Raw genomic sequence first — 23691 nt, forward strand, 5'->3', positions numbered from 1 at the left:
ACATTGTCAGGTTCTAGTTTTGATAGTGTTATTCTCATTTCAAACACACACAGACGCACACACGCGGCGCATTCGCTGGATGCTAATACCCAGCACGCAGCCTCTCGTTTGCAGCAGGATGGGCAGATCTCTCAGAAGAAAGTGCTTTACAGAACAACTGAAAAGGTGGGCAAAAGACTCGCAGCATGTTCTCAGGCACGATCTTTTATGGATGCAATGCACAGAAACCCACCTTCCAGCTTTGACTTCTCAGCTACAGATTCTACTGAAATGAAACCATGCATTACATAGATGCATGCCAGCCTGCACCAGCAGAACCCAGCCTCCAGACCCTCTCTTCCAGCGTGGTGGGCAGGGGAAGCCGCCACGCACCCGAGGTCTCCTTTCATGAACCACGCTTTCATTTTACTTCACACATGCCTGTGGCTCTAAGGCTCCCTCGCTAGCTCCCACCAACTCCCCCAAATCCCAGTGCCCCTCAAAGTATCTACGCTGCACTCAAGATAATACCAGCAAATCGTAATTTGGAGAAAATTAGTGCTTAGAGAAATTAGCTCACAGCGAGTTTCAATCTTCTGTCTGTATTCCCCAAATACACAGAAAACATAAAAGGATTTAAGGTAATAAGTAATCTGGGATGTAGAGAGAAAAAAGGCAGAAAAAAAGCTGCATTTGTATGCCTACTGTGTTGAACATCGCTAGTTGGTATACCAAAATAGAAGTTTCTGCCGAACTTTAATGCTTGCTGCCAAGAATGTAGCATAAATCATGCCTTTCTAGCATTTTTGCAAGCTAACCTCTGATTTCAGACAACAAACTCATAATTGTAAGAAAAACTGCATTGTACATGCAACTAAATTTAAACAACGTTTAAACAACTAAAATTTTGCTCAGCACATTGCAACACCTTCTATTTCATAAATATATTTAAATGGTATCATAATGGACTTGGAGAAGGTAATGACGTTACAGAGATAACAGCACAGTGGAAAGTCATCTACAAGCACCAAGAGATTCATAAAGAAACAGCCTCAACACCAAGCCCCACTTTTCTAACAGATGCGATGTGGCAACCGTTCAGATCGGCACCACTACAAATGACCACCTACCTCTTGGGACAGGAAGGGAATGACTTGTGCACATATAGCGTTCAGCCTCTTGACAATTTCTGCCTGCAAGTGACAAGAAGAAAGAAGTTGGATTATGTAAATTCTCAGATGCGATGGTCACCCATGAACACAGAAGATACATTTGTTTGGGTTTTTTTTCATCTCTAGTCATCTTTTAACCAGGACAGATTGTAAAAATAACAAAAGTATGTGGACACCAATTCCTAGGAAGTTAATAATTTCTGGCTAAAAAGTTTTCCTTAAGAAACACAGTTTAGAGCAGACACAAAGAAAAATTAATTCTGATAATGCAATCAAGGGCATTTAAAAAAAATTATTCCGGAGATGTAACAAAAAACATAAACAAAAAATACTGTGTATGGAACTAAGCTCTTGCCTAAGAGGCAAAAAGAAGGACCATTTCAAATTACAGCAATGCCACTGTAAGCGAAGGGAACAAATAAACCAATGACTTCTATACTAACACTGCATATCATGAGAAAATTAGCAACACAGTACACAACTTCACTGATGATCATTCCAGCACATATTTTAGAAAGGGATACTGCAGTCTTGTATCATATTTATGCAGCTATCAAGCCCAAGGTTAATAGTAGATAGTTTCAGTTGCAATTGTGATCAGAAATGAATAATATACAATGTTTTATTTCCATCCCGGAGATCAGTTCTTATTCTGTGTATTTAATCTGCAAATCTCAATAGAGACAGAGGAGATCTGGAGAGACAACACAAGAAATACAGCACCAGAAGCAGACTATTTAAATACACATAGACATTCTTACAATAAATTGTAACTTTCTTATAATAATTTGTAACCAGGGTCAGTTCCTCATTATATGGTAGGACAGAATGCTCTTCCTGTTGCAAAGTCACTAACTGTATGACAAAGACATACAAACTTGTGCAATTTAGGCTTCCTTCTTTTAACAGCAACCCTTCGAGCCTTTTTGCTATGCTGCCTCCTAAATTGCAAATGCTTGGAAAAGAACCTAGAGGACAGAAAGGCTCAGAACAATCAGTAAAAAAGCCAGAACCACTTATAAAATAAACCTGGGCTCAAGGAATGTTACAGTTACACAGCTGCGTAATCAGAAGACGTGGCACGCTAAAGGTAAGGGTACACGTGAAACTAACTCTGCCCCCTTGTGCATACTGTGATACGCTTGACTTAACACACGCTACTTTGCAATAAAGTTTCTTCATTTCTCTGAAATCCACCTAAACTCCACTAGGCTATTTATACAGCATTTTCTGTGTTACATCGTCCCAGTATCTTCTCACTGGTCTTCACTCTTTATGCAAGTCCTCATCTTGTTAAAGTTATCCATTTTGAAACATTTTTTACGTTCATCTACTACACCTTTTCTGTTTATTTGGCAGGATAGGTTCTTTAAAGGACACTTGAGAATGTGTTCTGTTTGCCACAAAGCTAAATTACCTGCTAATTTCAAAGGTCTACATGTGCCTATAATATCAGATATCGCACAATGTAAAACTTAAATACCCCTTTAAATAGACGGTGTTCGCTATACTAGTTGACACAGAGATTTATGATCTGCTTGTTACACAGAGCAGTACAAGATGCAACAAGATGTGTGCATTTAAGCTTCAGCCAGAGAGGCTGCACGGTCCAGTACAGCATTACATGAGAAACAATATTTGATTAAGGAATTGTAGACCGTAATACAATGCACAGCTCCAAAGTACCTGTGCTGTAATGGTTCAAAAGCACCATTAGTTTAGTCATTTCCAAATTTTTAGTCCCAGACATGTTGCCTTTTTTTTTTTTTTTTTAAAGGAATCTCCTGAGTGCTGTACAACCAAAGAGAAAACTACACATCCTGCTCTTCGAGGCTTTTCCATATGAAAAGAAAACTCCAAAGTGCTACCATCCTGACTTCAGCCGAAGCCCCTCTGACCTGACATTTAGTAAAAAGACAGCATGCGATGCTTTCCTCTGCTGCAAAACTCCTCCTACCCATCTTTAAAATGCCTGCTGCAACTTTACCCACCTCCCCCGCAGCTCCTGCGGGGAGCCTTTGCCTGGGCTATGCTCAGCAGAAGACCACTCTCCTACCACAGCTATGTTCACTGGATGCCTCTACTGCACCGCTTAGGAACTGAGAATAAAACCGGCTTGAAGCGCCATGCAAGCGCTCAGCCTATAATTCTAACAGGCTTGTAGATTCATAGATTTTAAGGCCAGAAGGGACTGTTACAATTGTCTTATCTGACCTCCTGAGTAACACAGGCTGTAAAACTTTACCGACTTCGCCATCAAACCCATAAATTCCAGTTCAGCTAGAATATAGCTCAGTCAACAAAAATAATTTTGTTCGACTCACTTTGGGACATTTCTTCTCAATTAAGGTACTCAACCCCAGCTATTTCAACTATGATGTTTTTCCTTTTGATCACTTCCCTCCCTACCCCGCAACAGAAGAAGTATGTCTCTCTTCTACTGCTTTCCTGGCCAAAAAGTGGTTGAAACATATTTGCTCAGTATTTATACAAAAATTCACCCCCGGCAGATGCTGAGCCTGGGAAACGTTAAGCTAAAAAGCATCTTCCAAAAAACTGTGAGTAACTGAAAACAGATGATGGAGTATGAATGGTTACACAACTGTAATAAACCTCATGATATCAATCCCACTGGAGTGCAGAACAGCAAGTCTTTTCATGCTGTACACAGGAAAGTGAGCTGATGGAGACAGCACCCAGCTCAGCCTACAGAGGAGAAAAAAGATCTCGCTTACAGCTTCAAGACATGCCAAGATGTTCCCCAGCAGCATTTCTCCGCGAGGCAAGAGGCCCGCTAGGCCAGTCACAACAAAGCTGAGAAGCCCTTGCTACGCCAAAGCAGATGTTCCTTATTAAAAGTCTTCACTTCCCCTAACAATGAGTGTCCACAGTTGCGTGGGAGTGTGTACAGTTATGCTTTATCACCCCCAACACTTGGGCAGCAGAGAAACAGCCCCACTGAGCAGCAGTGGACCGTAGAGCCACAGCGTGACCAAGACATGGACTTTTGGAGACCACAGGCAGCAGGAAGGCATGAAGGAAAACACTATGTACGCGCACAAATGATAGGAAGGACATTACACGTTCTGTACCAAAAAAATCTTACAGCAGACACTTTCACATAGTAAACACAAAGTACCCTCTGCCTTGACACTGCAACTGTTTCTGCAATTAACTGTATGGGATAATATACCACAGCAACAAGCTTGATTGTTTACTACAAAAGATACATGGGAAAGAGTTAGCTGCCTGCAGCTAGTTGGAGTGGGTTTCCTGCGATGCCACCCTAAAACTTGAAGGTGTAGGTACTGATGACGCAGGGTAGCACCTCGGTAAACCTATTCCTACTGCCAATGGAGGGGGCCTGGAAACAGTCTTCTTTGCATAAGGTACAAAGTCAGACACAAAATAAGCCACGAGTCTACTTCCCATTTATACACTCATACTGATTTTTAAAACCCTACGTTTGAAAACCAGTTTAGGATCTTCTCTTTTCGTCAGGCCAATGGGTTTTTCACGACCAACCTAATTGTCAAGAGAAGGAAAAAGTATGATTTCATAAAATCAGGCAGCCAGTTCCTCGCACGGAAAGTCAAAGTTGCCTCGGAAACACGGCTGCTTCCGCGGTCATCTAATTTTGCCTCTTTTGTCCCATGGGACCAGGCTTTAGAGAGGCATCATTTATTTACAGGCCTTTCCACCGGACTTCAGTTATAGGCCAGTAATACTGTGGACACACACACTTCTAATGGCCTATGTTTTGAAACCAAGTCTAATCTGATGGCGCAGCGCCCAAACTCCTTTTCCAGCATAGCCATTAAAGGATGTAGGTTATTGCTGTTGTCACCATTGATATTTGTCATTGTAATGTAATTAGGGCCCTAAAATGATGCATTACAGCCCTTGGCACAGCTTCTATTAAAATCTTTTCTTCTGCTCACTGAACTGCGACCTGCTTTCTGATGAATAACAGACAGACAGCTTTAGGGTGAGGAGCAGATTCATCAAAGAAGTATTTTTCAGCTCTGGAAATAAAATAAATAAATAAATAAATAACAGAGGGCAACCTAAGAAGAAAAGCACAAGGCAGGGGTGGGGGGGGAGGAAGGAAAAAAGCACCCAGCGCATTTGAATTTCATCTGACCACTTGAAATTCTGATTGCATCTGATGAATCTTTCTTAGGACAATATATTCCCAGCCTGTGAATCACATGGTTAATCAGGGCTCTAATCTGCTATCCATCAGCCTATGCCAGCACTGTAACTTCCAATCAAATTTATAGGTTATGTGGGTCACGCATCCCTGAACAACTACATTCACGGATATCCCATTTAAACCAGCACAGATTCTGAAATGCTGTTGTTAGGGTTACTGAATGTTATAATACTATTCAAAGCGTTATGAAAGCTCCTGATAAACAGCTGCTAAATTATTGCCTGTGGATACAGCGTGATGCTTTGAAATAGCATTAATGGTCCAATAAAAGGGCGATTGTTCATGCCAAAATATAAAAAGGATAGCTTTTCCTGCCATAGTTTGTCAAATATGTTAACAAACACCGACACTTCTATTACTTCTTTCCCTAAACACAAAAGATGTTTGGTTTTGCATAAAAACACACCAGCATGGAACCAGAAAAGATGATGGAGAGGCAGGCAGGGAAGGCTTGGGCTGGAATCATCTTTTTATTTATCTCATGCAAGCTTGTATTGTTTGCATCCTTTGGGATACACCTACAAAAGACACTCTTTTAACAGTTTTGTGCTTCTTTCGTAGCCACTTGCATGGCATCTTTTTTAAAAAGATTAAATATTTATTAACTACATTGTTAATAACTTTTTTGTTTTGTTACGCCTATAAAGAGACAATAATAAAAGCACCATGCCAGAATCTGATCCAAGTAAAGGAATGAAGACGCATATCAGTTAACAGTCCCTCAGCATTAGTGCACGGATACAACACAAGAGCAACAGCTTAAGTTGCCAGTTCAGCCAACAAAACCTTTTTGACCAAAGCCAATGGTTAAATGGTACTTAATTGCCTAAATATGCCTGAAAGCCTGACCTGAGTTCCTAAGTGCCTACAAAGCATTCTGAAACACGTTCAGAAGGTAAGCCTGTGCGCAAGGCTACACCTGAGGTCCCGCAAGGGAACCCAGCCCCTGAAGGGTGCTCAGGAATCCTGGTCCTTGGAGTACGGCCCATGGCCCGGCAGCTACCAGCCATACGCAGAGGGGAGCATCTGACAGACCGTTAGACTCCTAACTCCCCTCGAGGATGGCAACTTAGGGGTTTAATTCAATTTACCCTTGCCACACACAGCTAAAACAGCACATAAGCACACAGTAAAATATGGGAACGTGTTTAAGTGCCTTGATAAGTATTTCAGCATATGTCCAAGCACAGATGGGGACTAAAAGAGAAGCAAGAGTCATATAAACTCCAGATATTAAAATACTCAGAAATGCTCTAATACATAGGAAGTTCAGAATCAATTTGTTGCTTAAAAATCTCTATTTGCATTCTTTTTCGGCAGAGGGAAAAAAGAGAATTGGGATTTTATTTATAGTATATAAACTTCAGGAAAATATTTCCACTATATTTCATGAAGTTCCATGGTTATTACAATTATAAAAAATTGCTGGTAAAGAATTACCACTGGAGGCTGTAGGTCTGTCAGTGGAATGGAAACAAAACTACTATATATGTATTGTTGAAATAAAACAGAATAATAAAACACTATTGGGAAACCCATTTCAGCAGCCGGTAGGAAAAAGAATATACGCAATTACACTTTCAGAAAAATAATCTGAAACAACTGTTATTTCAGGTTTAATTTGTTCTACACAATGCAGCCTTTGCCAAAAAGATCAATCTAGTTTATTAAGTGCTTACCAAGAACACATGCACACACCCATAATATCTAAACAAGCATTTCACAAATTAGTGAAAACAAAAAACATTATTACACTGTATGAGACACAGCACAATTCTGAATAAAGCAAGCAAAAAAGCTAATCTTAGTATTTCACAGAAAATTAACTCTTCTTTCATAAAGAAGAATGTGTTTTGTTTTAATCACAGACTGTTGTCTGGAAGTGCTTACTCCAGTTCTACAGAACTGGAGGAAATACTGCAAGCCCTGAATATAAAACTTCTCTTCAGCCCTAAAGGAATGGCGTTTGGAAACTGAGCCACAAAGAGTCTAGTCTTCTAGTCAAAGAGAGTGAAGGGAAAGTCCTCTGGTGAGAAGGATACTAAACAGAAAACTTCTTCACTAAGCCAGTCAGCCAAGTGTAGGAGATTTGAGCAATGCATGTATGAGCTGAACGCCAGCAGGACCACCTGAATTCCGAATAATCACAGGTACATTCTCCACCTCACTTTCCTATCAAGCTTCTTCACAAACATCCCAGCTAAGCTCATGAAGTACTGTAAACTTGATACTTACCCTTTGTAAGTTAATTTAGGTGCTTATTTTGCACAAAATACTGCAGACAGCAACATAAGCAATAAATCGGAGTGGGAGAATTTTCAAAATCAATTTTCTTATGTACATCCCGATCCGTGGGCTGCTGAAGTGAACTGATAAGACATGGCTTTTATTTAATGTCTCAAGAACCACGTGGAGCTCAACTGAGCAAGAAAAGATACACACTGAATCATTCATGATTAAGACAATAAAAAAGCAAGTCAAGTAAGGTGACATATAAACATGCTTCAAGCCTGTCACTTGAGGAAGACGACGTTTTTTTCTTAATATCGGCTTCTACCAGCAAGCAGGGGAACAGAAATGCAGAGCCTGGAGATCCCCATAGTCCTTCAATTGCTCAGGCTGACACCAGGTAGCAAGCTGCATCCTGCCCTGCCCTGCCACAAGCAGCTGCAGAGCATCCAGAAAGAAGGCTGCAAGTGGAACTTGAAATGGCACAGACTGGTTTCCATTTGCCTTCCTTGAACGCAGCAGGAAACACTTGCTGAAAAAGCAGACAGCAATGATTAAGAAGGGGACACTGCCATGGGAGGTGCTGTTTCCATCAGTAGAGCTTTGAAGTCCTCTATAAGGTACTATCCCTTCACCGACCAGCAATCCTCAGCACTTCACAGCAATACTTGTTTTGTGAAGTATGCCCTCATAACATAGGGATGAGAAGTTTCCACCAACGGAAGACATCTGACTTCAGAGTTCAAAAAAAATAACAAAACTTTTTGTTAAGCTTAGAAACCTGTGGCATCACACTAATGCAGTCTCAGCTCTGAGCTCAGTCTTCCACATCTGTCTCCTAGCTGCAACTGGATTAGAATATCCCATTTTAATCTTTCCCCTAAGAGCTGAAACACAGCACATGCACAGTCACCACTCCCTTACTACTCGATTCCTCCCCTCACACACCCCTCTCCAAAGAGTCTGACCACAGTTCTACACCTGCTGGGAATGGCACAAGCTGGCCTAAGCCTGTCCATGCAACTACATGCATACAGTGGTTTTAGCATGCAGTTTTAATTTAATGGGATGCAGAAAGTCCCCTATTTATTTACATCACAAGTTCGTGATGTTTCTCAGGGGTAGCAGGAAAAGTAGTCAGAAAGAAATACTGCAATTCAGTTGTTTCAATGCATACACCATGAAAAACTATAAAAAAAAAAAGTGAGAAATAGTCAAAACCTGTTCTCAGTAGGCTTGATGTTTAACTTCAGGTGTCCTTAACTGCCCTGGAAATATATTAAGGAGGCAGCATTTCAGGAAACAGCTGAAAACCTCTAGCAGGTGAATATAAAAGAAACCCTGCTTTTAAAATTTATACATATGGTGCTTAGGAAAGGGGGTTCTGACAGTCTTTTTAAACGTTACCACAAAATAAACACTAGAATCATTTTCCCACTACAAAATAGAGCTGTCAGTGTCCACTCCTGATCCCCACCGGCACTTACCTTTCATTTGCAAATACACCCAAAGGAAGACTCAGAGGTAGCTACAGGCACCCGTTTATCCTACATCCACTCTCTGTATTATGGCTACAGTGCTTACTCTGGAGCAATATGCTCCAAACATTAATCACCAAGAAGCTGATATACTATCATGGCTGAGAACTGTGAAGCTTGTGCCAGACTTCCAGTTACATCTACAAGGTTGTACTGTTCAGTCTTGAAGCTTGCACAACACACCAAAACCAATGGTAACACGCAATAGTCTGACAAAAAAGAAGGAAGAAGATTTTGAAGATTTTGTTTCTCCAGCAAGTGCTGTGTTGTTCCAGGTTTTAATGAACTACATAAAGCTGATCAATAAACTTACAGAAGCAGCAATGAGAAGTTCCCCATAAAAAACAGGAAAAGCAACATGACTGCTGAACCCAATTTATTTTCTTCCAGATTCATCTGGAGGTCATGAATCAGCCCTTCTACACCAGAAAAAAGGTTATTTCTTCTCTTCCACCTCTGTTTTCCTTTGCTTACCTGCCTCAGCCCTGCAGGTCATGAAAGGTGGAGCCCATAGCCTGTCTGATTTATTGATAATCACTCTTGATTATACTTGCTTCCAGAAAAGATATATACTAGGAATCAGCACGCTGATCTATTCAGTGGATTTGTTAGGTCTGGTTACAAGAATTCTTACAGTGTTTGAAAACTTTGTCATGTTTCCCCTTCAAACCCACATCTCTTCTTCCTACCCAGCAATTTCACACCACGTGGTGAATAGATATCAATTAGCTTAAGAAATCCAGGGTGGTGGGGGAAGAAAAAAAAAAAAAAAAAAAAAAAAGGTATTTATTTCAAGGAAGAGTAGTCTACACAAAGCAAAGAACATTTTAATTCCTTTTCCATTGCGACTTCCTGTCATACTATGAAAATGAGCAATACCCAGATGCAATTCCCGTAGATTAAGGTAACAGATTTTTGCATTTGACATAATAGATAAAAATCCTGCCCCTTTTAAGCCAGTACACAAAAGCATGATTTTAACAACACCCCAAAAGAAACAAAAGAACAGTGCAGTGGATTTTGTAGCAATGCTATAATCAAGCTTCAGTTTGGATCCTTGCAATGACACAAATTCAAATAAGGCACATTAATATCTCAATTTTTAAACCAAGAGGAAGTATGATGTCAGAATCACAGAATTGTAGGGTTGGAAAGGACCTCTGGAGATCATCTAGTCCAAAGTCCAACGCCCCAGCCAAACCAGGTTCACCTAGAGCAGGTTGCACAGGAACACACCGAGGCAGGTTTTGAATGTCTCCAGAGAAGGAGACTCCACCACCTCCCTGGGCAGCCTGTGCCAGTGCTCCACCACCCTCAAAGTAAAGAAGTTTTTCCTCCTGTTCAGACAGAATTTCCTGTGTTCTAGCTTGTATCCGTTGCCCCTTGTCCTGTCACCAGGCACCACTGAGGAGAGTCTGACCCAATCCTCTTGGCACCCATGCTTTAGATATTTATAAGCTTTGATAAGATCCTCTCTCAGTCTTCTCTTCTCCAGGCTAAACAGACCCAGGTCTACTAGCATTTACTCACAAGAGAGGTGCTCCATTCCCTTGATCATCTTTGTAGCCCTCTGCTGGACTCTCTCCAGCAGTTCCCTGTCCTTCTTGAACCGGGGAGCCCAGAACTGGACACAGTACTCCAGATGTGGCCTCACCATGGCAGAGCAGAGGGGAAGGATGACCTCCCTCAACCTGCTGGCCACGCTCTTTTTAATGCACCCCAAGAGACCATTGGCCTTCTTGGCCACAAGGGCCCATTGCTGCCTCATGATCAACTTGTTGTCCACCAGGACTCCCAGGTCTCTCTCTACGGAGCTGTTTTCCAGCAGGTCAGCCTCTAACCTGTACCTGTGTATGGCATTATTCCTCCCTAGGTGCAGAACCCTTGTTGAATTTTATTAGGTTCCTCAAGATACCTGTTAACTCTCAGAATCAGATTACATTTAAGACACTTTTCTCCCTTTCCCACCTAGAGAGCTCTTTTTTTTTTTTTTTTTTGGAATCATCACTCAACAAGTGAAAGTTAAATAAAATACTAAGAGTGCATAAGTAGGGCACATTTTCTTTTACTCTGAATTTAAATGCAAGTTTCCACTTTAGGTGCTGACTCATTATTTCCTCATGCTTTGATATGGCAATGCCCCATTTTTACTGAAGCACCAGCCGTGAACTTCCATACTGTAGCACCCTATGGATGGGCAAGTGAGGATGAACCACCGCCAGCCTTGTCACTCGAGGCTTATGCCGTACCGCACACGATGATACAGTCAGTCAGGATCACAATTCCTTCTCTCTGGAGTAAGCTGCCCCGAGAGTAAGATGGAGCTGGCGAAGTGAGAGCATTCATCCAACAAAGAAAGACTGGAAATTCCAGAATTTCACACATCTCTGCTGCCACTCAGATGATACTGATTCATATTCATATTGTTTTAAGCAAAACACTTGCCGCGACAACTAGCTCTAACGGGAAGGGATTTTCGATGCAGCAGAACGCAGCTTTGCTGAGAGCAACAACAAAACAACAGTCTGTAGCTCCGACTCCCATTGAGGAGAAAATATTGATATGAATTGTCATGGCTCATAATTTCGATCATTGTGGATCATTACTACCTCTGCTGAAAATAACTCTGTTCAGATTTCAGCATTTCTGCAACCGGGCTTTCTTGCTATTTTTCTCCTAAGTGAAGGAGGACAAGGAAAGAACAGGTAATTTTATTCTTCAACATGTGAATGACTAACAAGTGGTAGTTTCGCTAGTGAAGTACATCTAAAATAATCAGGCAGTTTACAATTCTCTTTTTAACCTTCCTAAGAAGACACATTTGCAAAGCAAATGCTAAGGCATTTGTAAGACATGCATGCTTAATATGTTCAGGAAATTCACTTGTCCAAGACAGCTGGATACACTAAGTAGATCTTGATGTTCAATTCATTTGAATGGCATTCCCCCAGTAAAACTCCTGCCAGGACAGACTCTGAGTCAAGCAACACTAAATGGCATTTATCTTTAAATTACATCAGCATCATTGAAGTTTTCAAATACTCTTCATCCAAAAGAGATTTCAACTTAAAATAACTTTTTAAAGAAGCATAAAGTTTAAGAAAACGCCATAAAAAGCAGAACAGGAGGCATGGAGCAAAGGAGAACTCGCTGGTTGGGAAATGTAGATTTCATGAAACCTTTTCCAGTGCTATAACTCCCTGTGAGATCACACTTTGTGTGTGGAGAGCTACTATGAACTGCATTAATTTCAGACAAATGCTCAAGATGCACCATATGTTAAGTGCGCTCTTCATCATACGGCACCTACAGACTTTAATGAAAACACCTAGAACGTGCAAAGTAGGTCAAAGTTAAGCACATGGAAGGGGTAAATAATCAACTCTATAAACGGATTAACAATTCAATAATAATATCAATGCATTTCTCCTTAAATGTGTTCTTACCAGAAAAGTCAGCAGTCAAACAGGATTCCTTCATAAAATTGGTCCAATTTTGCACCAAGGCCCCCCCCGTTAAAGGTGTCTGGGACATAAATATGGATTATGCACCCACCAATTATGCTGTATCTGCTCTTGAGATAGAGAGAAGGCTTTCGCCGTAGCTTCACATGCACTTTAAATTGGCATCAAAGCAGACACTGATGAGGCTCTCCCCTAATCCAGCTACTCCTTGCCCACCCCACCCTCATGCTGCTAACGTTTTTGTATGTGCTAAACCCAGCAATGAACTTATCCAAGTTAAAACCCATCTTTCCCCCCCGCCAAAAAGAATATTTTTTCTTTTTTTTTTTTTTTTAAATACAAATGCTATCCTTGACCCAGTTTACCATGGGGTTAACCCAAATGCAGGACCACCCTTTTCATTACCAACACCATCTTCTGCCCGCCTGAGGTGCACAGAAGACTTCAGTCTCAGACACACAAAATCTCTAGGCTGAGACTTTTCCTGAATACTCCTTTGAGTCAGAAAAAAAGGTTAAGAGAGCAAACGACACAGCAGCACTCCTGGCAAGGTGCTCATCTTGTTACAGATACCGATACTTCTCCAGGCATGAGAAGGCGCTCCATTTCACTTCCTCCACTACCCTGCAACCAGGATGTATTGCTATCAACCACATCCTAAACTTTTCACCTCTCGGGTTAGCATCACGATCTGGTTTAGCTGCAAGTTTCGACTAGTCTTTAGAGCCACCTGTTAGATCATCTGGTAAACCAAATCACCAATACCCAATTCCATAGTGAATTCAAAACAACAAATAAATAAAAACCGGTGTACATTAGCGGTTGGACATAGGAGCTCAGTAGTGGTCAGATGAAGAAATTAAATGCTGTGGTCAAAACTGTGGAAAAAACAACACACTCATAAAACAACGCATGTTTGTTTCGGTTACAGCAGACAGCATGACAGACAGCAAAACCACATTTCCGTGCCTGTTTTTTTGTTGTGTTTTTTTTTTTTTTTTAATGGGTCTTTGGCTTTTTGCCATGGAGTAATTCTATGGTTTACCAAAATGCAGTCTCTGGGCTTCTTAATTTCATATTTAGTTTGCTAGGTCTGTAATCTTGCCACCCTGTTAATCAAAAAGGTTTCAGGCAAGCATTTATATGAAAAATAATCACTCGAATCTTAACATTTTTACCCACAAAAATACACAGAGGTTGTATCTATTTTGTTTTATGAGAACCTGTTTTGCACAAACTATTATAATTACTCCTTTTCGTAACAGCAGCTTCCCATGACAATTAGAGACTTAGTTGTGCTATTCTGTTTGCATTAGAAATTTGCCAGAATACAAGAAAGGAAACCTTAAAATCATAAAACTACCTACTGTCTGTTTGCAAACCTGTTTGTGTATAATCACTATCTGTTTTTCACAAAGACAACACAAGAGGCCGGGGGGGAGGAGGAAGGGAAATAGGTTTCATGACTAGTGGATAGCTCAGACTGCATTTCCTTTGTGTGAGCTTCAGTGAAGATAAAAGAGTAAGTTGGAAAATATTAACGTTTAATATAAGGGGGAGGCAGTTCAAAATGACTGATTTCTTTATCGAAATAAGTCAGTTTTCACTACAATAACATACCACGTTGCGTAGGTGAAAGCAAAGGAAAGAGAAGTGAGAAAAAGGTTATTTTTTAACAGTAACCAACAGGGGATACAGTGACTTTACCATCACAAGTATAACTTTTCAGCTCATGAGTGCAAAACTGAAGCTGCCTTAAACTGGCTGCAGGACTGCCCAAGAAGCTGGAGAAATACTCAGCACAGTAAAACCTTGCTGACTCCTCGGTTAGCAGGACCTGAGCAAGTCTGTTCAACGGTGGTTAAAACACGCCTGTGAGTACTTCAGTCATACTCTTGAATACCATCCACATGCACCAAAAAGGCACTTTATCTTAACTCTGTGCCTGTAAACAAAGTTTTAAAAATAGATGCCATTTTCCGCCAATGTAGCCCAAAGCAATACAAAACTACTGTCAATATCCACCGCAGAACCTGTGTAGAGCTTATTTGATATGGTTGTAAATTAGGGTTTCTCCAGCTCTACTGACTAAGCAAGACTGTACATTGAGAGATATTACAGTCTTGCTAAATTCACAGCTGTTCTGCCTCCAAAATCGGCACCACTCTGAGGAAGGGTAACCCAAGAAAGGTAGTAGCAAAGTCATGCTTGGATACAGAAAGTGACCTACTTTACCATCTAAATGCCACTGCTTTACCGAAGTGGAAAAGCAGTGTTTCAGTGGAGAGCACCAGATATCAAACCTCCTCCTATATTACGCTGAAGACAGCCCTCAGACTCTTTCCAAAGTCCAACTTGCATTTATGCTCAAAACTACATTTACAGCTTCTCACACGTGTGGGGTATTCACATGCTGAGGAATCAAGACTCAACCAAAGCTGTGATCCTCACTGTTGACTACTAAGCTGGTTTGCCTAATCTTTTGACAGCTCACACTGTCATTACCTTCCTTCCATCTCTGCAACAAATAAATCAAGAAAGAGCCTTGCACAGGTTCATTGTCTAATGGGCAGAAATAGAAATTGGGCTGGGAAACTAGCTACGTAAGATCTGCACCAAGAACCTACCTCAGACTAATTCTGCATAGAACCAGGAGGCACAGAAAGGTTTAACAAACCCATTTTCCCTAACTTTACAATATAATTGCTTGTACCAGGGAATCAAGATCCCACTGTGCTGCAACCACTGCATGTATAGCAACATGGCCCACCTCTGTCATTTGCCAAAGTTTTGGCATGCAGGACGAAGGTAGGGACATGCTACCACAAGGTAAGACACTTTGTTTCGGTTTTCCCCAAAAAATCCCAGGCAGGTAAGAAAAGCAGTAGTATCCCATTTTCCAAATGGAGAACAGAGGCTGAGAAGATAGATTACCAAGGGCAAACTTCCTTAATGCAAATCAAAACAGTGACTGTATCACCGATGAAAGGTACATCACTGGAGCATGCTAATTGCAGCTGGGATGGAAAAGACAGCAGAATTCACATGGGAGGCAAAACGAGGACAAAACTATCTTGGGAAAGAGCACCCTGCCCCAAGCATCTTACAATCTAGAGAGATAAACACATCCACTTCTAAGTGACTCCCATGTAATAAAACCTCACCTCCCATTACTTAATGTATTGCTTTCCAAAAGCTCCTCTGTGGTAAGGGTTATGCTTCAGGATGTAGCATTACTTCCGCTTCCCAGACAGGGAACTGAAGCAGTGAAAGCCAGAGGTGAAGTCTCCAGAAGGTATGTAATGGGATTTTAAAAAAATGCCTAAGCAGACTAGACATGTAATTCAGGCAGAAAGTCAGCAACGGACAGATGCTCGAGAAGATTTTCAAGAATTCTTAAGCACAGGGGGGCACCTACCCATACCTATAAATACATAAATGTACCTTTGCGTCTTGAATAAAAAAAGGAGTAACAAATATAAAGGCTGGAGCACCACATGAATTTAGTCATTAAAATCACAAACTACAGTCTTCACCCTCTTGCCTCCCCACTGAGGAATGAGGTAGCGTTGAAGTCACCAGAAGTGCACAGGAGTCTCCATCTCCAGCACTGAAGCTCCCCATTAACCCTGCTGAGTTCCCCTTTCCAGACACATTCAGAAGAGTCTTTAGCTCAGCAAGACCAAGCCCTTTGGCACCCAGCTTACAAATAAGCCCTGTAAACACCCTCCCCCTGCAACTCTCCCAGCTCAATGCTTCTCCACCCATGTCCCCCAGGGAGCTGAGAACCACTGCCAGAATTATTCCCACATAAAATACAGCAGCAGCACATTAAAAAAAAAAAAAGACAAAAAAAAAGGGGGGGGGTGTGGAGAACAGATAGACTTCTATGTAACAGTTTAGTGGTTAAAAAGTTTAATCAGAGTATTATATATATGAATTTAATTCTTTCTTTACTTCTCCTTCCCACCTCCTAGGAGAACACCCCGTCTAATAGGTTTCTGTGAACTCTGGGAAGGAAATACTCCTAATTTTTCCACTGTAGAAGGAAGTCCCTTTCCCAGTTCCTCCTCAGAACCATCGTACATGAAAAACCACCATGGGCTAAAACATTTAAATGCACTTGGGGCAGGGACTGGAACCCAGCACTACTCCTTCCAGCTGGCCAGAGTCTTTCCATTCTCTTTCAGCTCCACTGAACCATTAAGGATGTCATGCAAACCAGACAGCTTTCTGCTGGGTATCCCAGTCACTCTCCTGGGAGAGAAGAAATGCGGGTCTCACTAGTAGACAGAACAGTAGCTGAACTAAGATGAACCAAGAGCCTTGCCTTCTCCAGCTTTTTTGTTTTATTTTCTGTTTAAGAAAAATCTGCACTATGCTTACACTTAAAAATAAAGTTTAGGTGCCACTCTTCAAAAAGTGATTCTGAGACTACCAAGCCAAGGCAGCATGTCCCGGCAGTACCAACTTTGGTGCTTCAGCCTTCATGTAGTGAGAGATTCAAGACACACCCATCACCTCAACATTTCCCTGTGAGCTACCCTCCGTATGTGCTAGATTTCTTTTGGCTCCGTGCTGAATTGCTTAACTCGCCCCACACACGACAAGCATCGCTCTGCCCTTGTTCAGCTGGCCCTGCAGCCCGGTGGTGCAAAAGCGCCCGCAGCATCGCTCCTCTCTCACTGCAAACAGTGGTCAAAGCAGCTTCTCCGAGGTCTCACTGGAAGCCCCTGACGGCATTGCCCAGAAACTTGCACCCGGATCCCCCCTCCAAGCCCCAGAACACAGCGGCTGCGTCTCATCCACCTGGGAACTCTCTGTTTCACATTAATACCAAGAGGTATTTCCTGTGCCTACAGATTTTCAGGCTCTCCAGGTTCTGTTGCAGGCTTAAACAAACCTCATGACCCTTAATACAGTGCATACTTACAGCGGCATTTTTCTTTGAAAATCTGTAAACTAAGATTATCCAAGGATTCTTCTCACCAACACAAAAAGACTTGTTAAAAATCGATGCTTTAGAAGAAATACACACCTGAGTTCCAGTCAGAAAACAGAGCTAAGTAAATAGCAACTAAACAAAGGACAAAAAAATCATCATTTTGTATGTTCACAAGGCCTATATGTCCATTTGCCTGAAGGCACTTTTGAAAAAAATGCTGCATATGCAAAGAAGCTGGACGTTTGTATCTGCAAAGGAAAGTCCTACGTCCTTCTACAAAGGTAGGTTTTGGAAGTGTGTAACAACAAGGCTGCTAACGTCTGTTTGCACATGTTTAAAAACTCATCTTCAAGCGGAAACCTACAACCTCAGAAAAAAAAAAAAAACAACAACAAAACACCCACATGTATGCCATGGGGGTTCTTTTCTTGTACAATCTTGTGGTGCTGTTGCTCTTTACATCTCTATCTACATGATCAAACCTAAGAACAAGAACAATTGTCATCCTCAGTCAAATGTGGTTTTAGAAAAAACGTCAGAAATAAACCATTCCCCAGAAATTTCCAGGATGCCAGAGGCACAGAATTGTAAGACTTTTTTCTTATGCTGCCAACAACTGTAACAGGATGCGTGTTTTGGTGCCACCAGTCTGTAGAGATAAACCAGGGAACACTGTGAGGGGGGAAAAAGAACTAAGTGTCTTGTACAGATGCATGGAAAATGCCTTTCTCCTCATGTTGTCCACATTAAAGACACACATTATTGGCTTTGTTTTCCTTAGCAGCCATCTCTAGAAGGCCATGGAAGCAGAAAGATGCAAAGGAAGCAGGATGTCACTCTTGAATGAATTAAACCAAAAGCTTATAAGCAATTTACTTTTCAAGAGTAACACCTCCATATTTACTGATGGACAAATACGTAACAAGTAACTCTGACACAAAAAGTCCTTTGATGTTTGGAGAAGTCAGTGTCTCTCCCACCCATAATGTTTCAGAGCAGCAAATAAGCAAGAAACTCATCAGTGCTTGCATTTTGTTGTTGTTGTTGTAGTCACAGTTGCTGTAGTTTAGGACAAAACTGAGAAAGAAAACACACAGTTTGTCCCCAGAAGTTAAGAAGTACTGATAAAAATTGTAAGTAAGCAACATGCTCAGACTGCAACAGCTTTCTGCAATTAGGACAGAAAGCCTACTGGTTAAATTGAGTATAAGAATACACAATCTAACCTTTGTTAACACACTGACACAAATATAAGGGGTGTATTTTATGCACGAAGTCTTTCCAATCTTCTTGTGTTATTCAAACACTATGGACTGATATTTTAAGAAGAGGCACCTACTTTGTATCTAGTCACATGCTTTATAAAATTACAAAAGGCAGACAGTAGTGGTGGTGTAGCTGACTCTCTTTTACACATCAGCACAGTGCCATCTTTCAAAGAGGGCACTGTGAAAGTGGATGGTTGTCATACAGAGTGAATGGTACTGCAGGGAAATAGGAGACGTGAGAAGAAAACCAATTAACGAGCTTCCTCCAATCATTCCTTGTTCTCTGCCTCCTCCCTCAAACCAAAAACCCAGCATAACGGTTTTGACCAGCTTTGGCCTTATTCTCTTTGCTTTCGTTCTCCAAACATTATCACAAGTCCAGTGCCTCGTATTTCCAGCTTTATCTCCAAATACAATTAACAGAGTAGCAGGCAGGAGGACAACTCAAGTATCTTTAGTGTTATCTCCTGGTAACCTCTGGGGCATAAGAACAAAGGAAATTCCATAGCAGTTAAGGCACTGCCAGACCTCGTTACACAGTGGACAAGGGTTTGGAAGGAGTCCTCTTCCCACCACAGCAAATACGTATTCATTCAATATTCTGTAATTCACTGGAGCCTCTCATCTAAAACTGGACATTAACAAATTAAACATTAGATCACTCCCCATCATGTGAATATCATAATTTCAGAGAGGGAGACAGAGGCACAGAAATGTTAAGAAACTTTCACTAAGTGCTGCAGAGTGCGACTTTGCAGTCAGAGAAACCACAACTGCTAACTCATCACATGCTTTAAATTAAAAAGGGCCTCTTCCCCAGATGTGAGGCAGTCCAGCCCCTGCTGGGTAGGCATCTGCAGGTACCCAGAGCAAGAAACCAAACAGATCTCAACGCTGACTTTCTCTGCAGACCCACGATTCTTCACGAAGGATGAGTACTGAACTCACACCCCTTCATCCTGAAGCCGCCATAAAAATCCAGCGGACCCCCACATCCCTCTCAAAGACAAAACCACGACATAGCTGGGCTCAACTGCTGGATTCAAATGACGACAGAGTCCGCACTGCCACTGGCTACTTGGCTTTCAAGCAGCTAGATGGTGGCTTGTCCACCTCAAACCCAATGCAGGATCTCCCAAGGCAGACGGGACATCGGTCAGAGACACCGCCAGAGCTACTGACAGAAACCCTCGGTGAAGCTGCTTTCATGAAAAGATGTGGACAAGCTTACCAGGTCCAAGTGTGCCCCCTTCTACAAGCCTTAGTTGGGCTGTACCAGTTATTTTGTCTCCCTTGCGTTTCTTAATAGGAAAACAACACAGGATTCAAAATGAAGTCTGAAGTGTTTCAGCTATGAGGCATGGCTGAAAACTCCTCATTCATCCCTGTGAGAGTCTACAAAGGGCAGGAAGTGGTTGTCCAAGATAAAAACTTTCTTCAGTGATTGCTCCACGTAGCTTTACAAGGTAGAATTTGAATCAAATGCTAACTAGGAGTAATCGATTGATGACCAAACAGAAGTTACTGAGACAGATAAGTTAAGTGGATACCCAAATATTTTAACCTGAAAGCCCTCAGTTAGCTACCTGTGTTATAAAGAATGAGCAAAAATGAAGTTCCACCTCTCCTGCCAAGAAGCAAAGACACACGACAAAGAAAATGAGTGATCAGAATGCCTTCTTCGCCCTCAGCTCTCAGCTAAAAACGCACTCCAATTTGCCTTATGATTAATTTTGAATAATGCTGTCACATTAACGTGGTAACTGACAGCTTCAGCCATTGAGCAACTGTCAAGAACATCCTGCAAGACTGAGGTCTGTGCGCCATCACACAAGCCACCTCCCATCTGCTGCAAGAGGTGACCCTAGAATCACACCACCATGCCAGCTCAGTGGGCATCAGGTGATCTGCTCTTCCTTCATCCCCTGCTGAGCCGCCTGTTGTAACACCATGGACACCCTGTAATGAGTTCTGAAGAAGCTTTCTGCCTGGAAGACACAACAGGCCCAGGCTAGACCTTTTTGCTGCTCTTCCTGGGTTTAAAATAGTCAGTGTTAAATTTCAATAGCATTTGCTATCACTGCCTACAAGTACCACAAGTGTTTGCAGAGAGCATGTGTTGGCCCTGCTGTGTTTTGATTTGTTGACTTTGGGTTCAAAGTCAGGAAAGACAAGAGGAAGCGGGCCCCTTGGCTTTCCGAAATACTCTTCTGCCATAGTAAAGCTGCATCGCTGGCTACGCTTGTAATTGGAACCCAGGTGATGTCTTAGCAGCAGCCTCATCATGCCCTCTATATGGTGCTACTCCATCGCCGCCTATTCAGTCCTAGGGCAACCACTTCTCTCTGGGGTAAGCCAGAGTGGGGTGAGAGAGGGCGTTTCGCATTTGCAAATTCTCCAAACAACCGAGACACTACGAGAGGCCACGCACATAAGCAGACAGAGTAAATATAGGAAAAGTTTATTGTATTTACAATGGAGGAAAGAGCAGCATTTTTAAAAATTAAATGCTCTCAGTGATCATACAACATGCGCACAGCACACGAGATGACACATGCCAAACATAATCTAGTGGCAGGGCCTATTGTTATGCAGATTCTTTATAGCATGAAGGGGACAGATTTTGACTTCTGCTCAACTGTGAGATGCTCTGCTGAGGTTCTTAAGCAAACACAAGAAAAAAGAAAAGCACACATTCTCACTGCCAATGTTCCAAAACTCAAATGTAACAGTGAAAGGTTTTTCTCCTTTGAAGAAGTTGAATCTCAGCCAGCAAATGTCAGAAACCTCCGGCAGTGTAAGATCCTGCAGAGAAACCATTTAAGTAGACCAAAAGAGAGAGGCCAGGTTAGAAGACCTCCACTCAAAACCATGTCCTGTGTTCCCTCTCCTTCTAACACAGAAAGGGGAATTGCCACCAGCATATCTGTGCCATCTTCTGATATATAATCCACAAAAATTTAACAAGCAATTCCAGAAAGAACAAGTATGTATTTTTAATTTGGTGCTACTTTTTCTTAGGAGAGTACACCTCACACATTTTCCAAGAATAGGAAATTATGACAAAAGTTGTGAGCTCTATCTCATACCCAGCTCCCTTGGCTTTATCATGAATCCTGGGACATTTCACTCCTCACTTGCAAAAAACGATTATGGAAGAATACTGGAGGAAAAACTAAGAAGCATGATCCAAGTGCAGTTTGACAGTTTAAAATTAGAAGGGAAATAAAAAGAACCCTGGATTTATTACTTTTATCTTATGATTAATTGTAAGCCAATCTCACGATTTTCTGGGGACTGGCATGATTTAACATCTGGAGTTGGCAATACAGCATACCATTCAAATACATAACCATAAAGAGACCAATTCTAGTTTACTGTGGGGACTGTAACTTTGACTTGCCCGACATTCGCCCATTTAAACGTCTTAGACACCAGAGCGTTCAATACCAGGGCATTACGTACCTGTCCTGGGCTAGGAAAGATGGTTCCTTATGTCTAAATCCTATCCAAATGGGCAAGAAAGCACTATTTAGAGTTGTGGTTATTATTTGTGACAGATTTCAGTTCTATTTAAAAAACATTATTTAAACAAACAAAAAAAAGCGTTATGGACACCTGCTTTTGACATTGAGCCAAAACACTTCCACCTACACTGAACTACAGAGTATGTGCCACTACTAAGATAAAAAACGCCAAGGGAAAAAATTTACAGAAGTAATACTCCAAGGTATCAGTGGACCTGTAAAAATATCATCTTGAACCAAGACAAAACCTGTGAAAATATACAGATAAACAGAGACAAACAGGTATTCTTAAAACCACTTCATATTTTTGTATTTTAAAATAAAGATTAATTTTAAACTCAAACATTCAGTTTCTTTCTTAGAATAGCATTTTTTGAGTATAGATAGGTTCGGCTTCAAGTACACTGTCATCTGTTAGTTAATGCAAGTACCAGTTTATACATCCTGTGTTTCACATTATCATCTTTGTTCTGCTCCCGCTGTGCCTTGTGGCTAAATAGGTTTTTTGAAAGTCAGTGGCAACAGATGTGCTCAATCTGCAGACAGCAAAAGAAATGACTTCTGTAACAATTATAATCTCACCGTTCACAAACTGGCCCACGTCTGTGATAAACCCAGTTCTCTATTACGTCCACAAATAGTATATCACATCTTCTCATTAAAAATAAATAAATAAATAAATAAGAAAAACCAAACTGATAACTCTGAATTCTCAACATCTGACAGCCTCGGCATCAAGAGTCACTAAATCTGTTTACTGGCTTTAATGTATCGAGTCCATGATACAGACTGTGATGGACCTGTGTGAGCACCCCCTTCACTTTTTGTAACATAAACCAAAATCAGAATCCCTGCCACGAGGAGCTTACAAAAGCAATCATTTCACATGCCTGAAGCCTTATGTTTAAAGTTATTTCAGTTGCCGAGCCAAGCAGCCAAACATTTTCAAACCAGATTTACAATTGCCTCTGCAGCCTTAATTCCACTTTCCTAATGTCTGTTTTGTGCCCTGAAACAAGGTCCTCTAGGAAAACCGGTAACGAGATCCGCCAGCATATAACTAAAAACTGCACCACGATGCACATGCACAGCGGGGCAGGAGCAAGCTCGCACAAATGCCGTAAAGCTTGGGCACCCTGATACCTCACTTTGAAACCTACGTGCTGATTAGTGTTTTTTCCTGTGCTGAGCGACACCGGCGCTTCTTTCTTGCACCCCAAAGGAAGGCAAATCTCACTGCACAAAATGGTGCAAAAAGTTGCGATATACAAAATGGTGACACGGCATCCCTCTCCTGGCGGGTACTAAGTCCTGACCCTTCGGCAGGAGCCTTGTGCTGGAGTCGTATTTCCA

At 41.6% G+C, this 23691-nt stretch overlaps 1 protein-coding gene across 4 annotated transcripts in view; it reads right to left on the reverse strand.

The window, feature by feature from the left end:
• The window catches only part of LOC128902316 (transducin-like enhancer protein 4), a 99169-nt gene that overhangs the window by 66134 nt on the left and 9344 nt on the right, over positions 1–23691 (reverse strand). For all 4 annotated transcript variants that reach the window (XM_054185084.1, XM_054185085.1, XM_054185082.1 and 1 more), the window contains one exon: positions 1110–1172. In XM_054185084.1, the coding sequence (XP_054041059.1) occupies positions 1110–1172 (63 nt within the window). The remainder of the gene's footprint in view (positions 1–1109; positions 1173–23691) is intronic.

The sequence above is a fragment of the Rissa tridactyla genome, chromosome Z (genome assembly GCF_028500815.1).
Source record: "Rissa tridactyla isolate bRisTri1 chromosome Z, bRisTri1.patW.cur.20221130, whole genome shotgun sequence".
Lineage (NCBI taxonomy): Eukaryota > Metazoa > Chordata > Aves > Charadriiformes > Laridae > Rissa > Rissa tridactyla.